General features: G+C 36.0%; 1 protein-coding gene across 1 annotated transcript in view; it reads left to right on the top strand.

Annotated features, from left to right (window-relative positions):
• Positions 1 to 305: 305 nt before the first annotated feature.
• LOC106527138 (uncharacterized) overlaps positions 306 to 3,079 on the top strand; it is a 7,087-nt gene continuing 4,313 nt past the window's right edge. Inside the window, exons 1-9 of the mRNA XM_014021925.1 lie at positions 306 to 1,525; positions 1,628 to 1,756; positions 1,839 to 1,878; positions 1,978 to 2,007; positions 2,114 to 2,146; positions 2,246 to 2,339; positions 2,458 to 2,547; positions 2,762 to 2,821; positions 2,913 to 2,969. Of these exons, the coding sequence (XP_013877379.1) occupies positions 1,316 to 1,525; positions 1,628 to 1,756; positions 1,839 to 1,878; positions 1,978 to 2,007; positions 2,114 to 2,146; positions 2,246 to 2,339; positions 2,458 to 2,547; positions 2,762 to 2,821; positions 2,913 to 2,969 (743 nt within the window). The 5' untranslated portion in view covers positions 306 to 1,315. The remainder of the gene's footprint in view (positions 1,526 to 1,627; positions 1,757 to 1,838; positions 1,879 to 1,977; positions 2,008 to 2,113; positions 2,147 to 2,245; positions 2,340 to 2,457; positions 2,548 to 2,761; positions 2,822 to 2,912; positions 2,970 to 3,079) is intronic.

Below are 3,079 nucleotides of genomic sequence, written 5' to 3'. Positions count from 1 at the left end.
CAGGTTCAAGCCTAGGTTGCGTCTGCAGCATCTGGTGTAAAACMGTTGCCAAATCCTTCAAGCAAATTCACTGGTTGTGGCGATCTGTGCCGAGGGGAGCAGCGGAATGAAAAAAATTAAAAAATCAAATTAAAATTACACTCTGCTGAAGGGTTGCTGCCGTGTTAGTGAGACAGAGGCATTTAAAAGAGAAAGTGGGACAAACAGAGACAGAAGCAGATAGAGGCCCGCGCTGAGTAACACAGACCGTTCTGTCTTTTCTCGGTGGACCAGAGAAGATGCAGTTGAAATGATGTGTGCTGGAGCATGGCAACTTCTGTTTTATCTTTTCACTCTGTGGTTGGGTGTGTGTGTGTGTACGCGCGCACATTCCTGATTGTGTGGAAAAACAATGACAAGGGCCTCGGTGAGGACGATGAAGTCTTTTCTTTTGTATATTCTGAAGTGTGCCATCTTCTGTCTGCAGACTAGAAAATATGCAATTTGAAGGCAGTGACACAAGTTTAAATCTTCTTGTTCCGAATTCCTTTTCCTCTGTGAGTGAAAAGATCTTGATGCCATTCGGACCTGATACTGATGGAGAAAGTGCTTCATGACCCACATGACAAGGGCCTCCCCTTGTGTCTGGTGTGTAAAACAGCAGGAGCGTTACAGAAACAAGCCACACACTGCAGTCAAAGCAACAAATTCCATAATATCACAGTGTTTGATACAAAATAATAATATTTTTTAATATAAGTAGTTATTAGCTGCCTTCTGACTCCTGCAGATGACTTTTCTGTTTGTCTAAATGCTAAACCGATAATCTGAGATAAGGTTCCAGACAAATATTAGGCTTTAGAGTTTTGCTTCTTTGTAGATTGTTCATGAGAACATTACATAGATTGAAAGTTAGAAGACTGTGCAGCCACCAATAAAAATACAACTTTGATTTACATAAATACAGGTTAATTAAAATAAAACATAATCCTCTTGAATAATTATTTTCATTAATATGTGTTAAAATGAAGACACAATATTCTTAAAAAGCATCTTTTGGCCCTTTAAGATGTCTTGACACACACACACACACACACACACACACACACACCCACACACACCCATGCGCACGCGCGCACGCACACCAGGAAGTACATACTTACTTTCATTTTTCTTCACAGCAGTCGACATTTTGTCTCTCGCAAAAATGAATCTTCAATTTGTCCTGATTTTTTTAATTTTCATAACATCATGGTTAAAAGAAACATCTGGTGAGTGATTAAACTTTGTGACATATAAATATTAACAGTTTTTCATTCATTAAAGGGAAAGACTAATGGAATGTTCTACTTCCTGTATTTGTTGCGCAGTTCTTTTATCAAACAGTTTCAATTTGATGTCAACATATTTAATGATCATAAACTTTTTTTTTACAGGYTGTGAATTGATTAACATAACTTGCAGTGAGATACGTGAAGCTTCTGGATTTAACTTCACTTATGGGTGTCCTTTGCAAAGTTTTCTGGAAGTCGAAGACAGTAATAAGGTAATCTGAACTAATTCATGTTCASTTTTACAAATCAAAGGAAGAAAGTGAAATGAAATCCTTGTGGAAGTGAAATAAAAGTGAACTGTTCATCTCTTACAGACATCGATTGCCAGTTATGGTTCTGCCAACAACACGTCTGACACTTTACCTGAAGTCGTGACAATAAACGAAAATTCAATCGTCACGAAAAGCTGCAGAGATCTCAAAGTAAAATGCTTCATTTATGAAGTGAGTATTTAATGTGAAACAGTTGATGTAAATATTAAACATATTCCACCTCGTCAACATAAACTTCATTTTTACTTTATAGAATTTTCTTGAGGAGAAGTCTGTGTGTTTCAAAGTGATTGGTGAGGCAACAAAAAAACAGAGGAACAGTATTAAGGAACATGATAATATCTTTATCTTATACGTGATGTAATTTTTAACACTTTTTCCATTTTAAACAGATCATCTTATTCCAAGCTCGGAGCCCAAACGTGAGTAAAAGGGAAAAGTATTAATTAAGGAATGAGATAATATCTTGATGTTATTATGTTTATACATGACATCATTATTTATTTATTTATTTATTTACATTTTAAGCAGAGAATTATGATTCAAGCTCGGACCCCAAACGTGAGTTGAAGGGACTTTTATTCATGTTTTATTTTGTATTACTGTAAATCAATTGGAATGAGCCGACAAATTCAATAAAATGTTTTGCCTGTCTTCCAGGGAAAGACATTTTTATCATCGGTGCTATTATTGTTATTGGCGTTTCCTTTGCAGCTTTGGTTGGCTGGTTTGTTTGTTGGAAGAAGAAACAAAAGTAAGTCTAGCTAGACGCTTACTATGCTTCGCCACATTGTCTTTTTCATTTTTTCAGTCAGTGTTTGTTGATTGTTTTTAGATCCGTTTTTTCTTTTCTTTTTTTTTTTTTTGGGCAGAAAACAGCAGAAATCTGAAGCAGTTGCAGCATTTTTTAAATATGTTGCGACCTGCTCCTGTTTCCCGAAGGCGGATTCTCCAGAAGCCAGGTCAGTTTTATCTTTGATGTGTTTTACGTTTTTTTGTTTAAACATAAATAAAGACAATTTGCCAGTAAAAGTTGCAGGCACTTAAGAGGTAATTAAGGTTTTAAATAAATATGCCATTCTTAATTCAGCACTCATTGATAGGTTATCTTTTTTCAACATAGTTTTCAATGGCTGGTTCAAACGTTCTGTAAATGTATTTAAATTTCCATTCAAGGACCCAAACTGGAAGTGGATTCCAACTGGTCACAACAAGAGAGGTAGAAAATCAAGTCAGGTGAGGCTACAGTCAGAACTGTTAGGAGAGGTTAGTGACAGTAAACACAATATTTAGACCGAAATAATTATGTTATTTTATCTTATTGCAGGAATGGAAGCATTTTCAGTCAAAGTGCTGAAAATGATCCTTTGGAAATCGTTAGCAGGTTAGATACTTTAACAGTTGTGAATCTTTATCCATCTGAGACTCTTTCTTAACTCAATTGTGTGTGTGTGTGTGTGTGTGTGTGTGTGTGTGTGTGTGTGTGTGTGTGTG

This window comes from Austrofundulus limnaeus, unplaced genomic scaffold, assembly GCF_001266775.1.
Source record: "Austrofundulus limnaeus strain Quisiro unplaced genomic scaffold, Austrofundulus_limnaeus-1.0 Scaffold4, whole genome shotgun sequence".
NCBI lineage: Eukaryota > Metazoa > Chordata > Actinopteri > Cyprinodontiformes > Rivulidae > Austrofundulus > Austrofundulus limnaeus.
The sequence above is the reverse complement of the archived record's forward strand: the minus strand, read 5'-3'. Positions and strand labels throughout refer to the sequence as shown.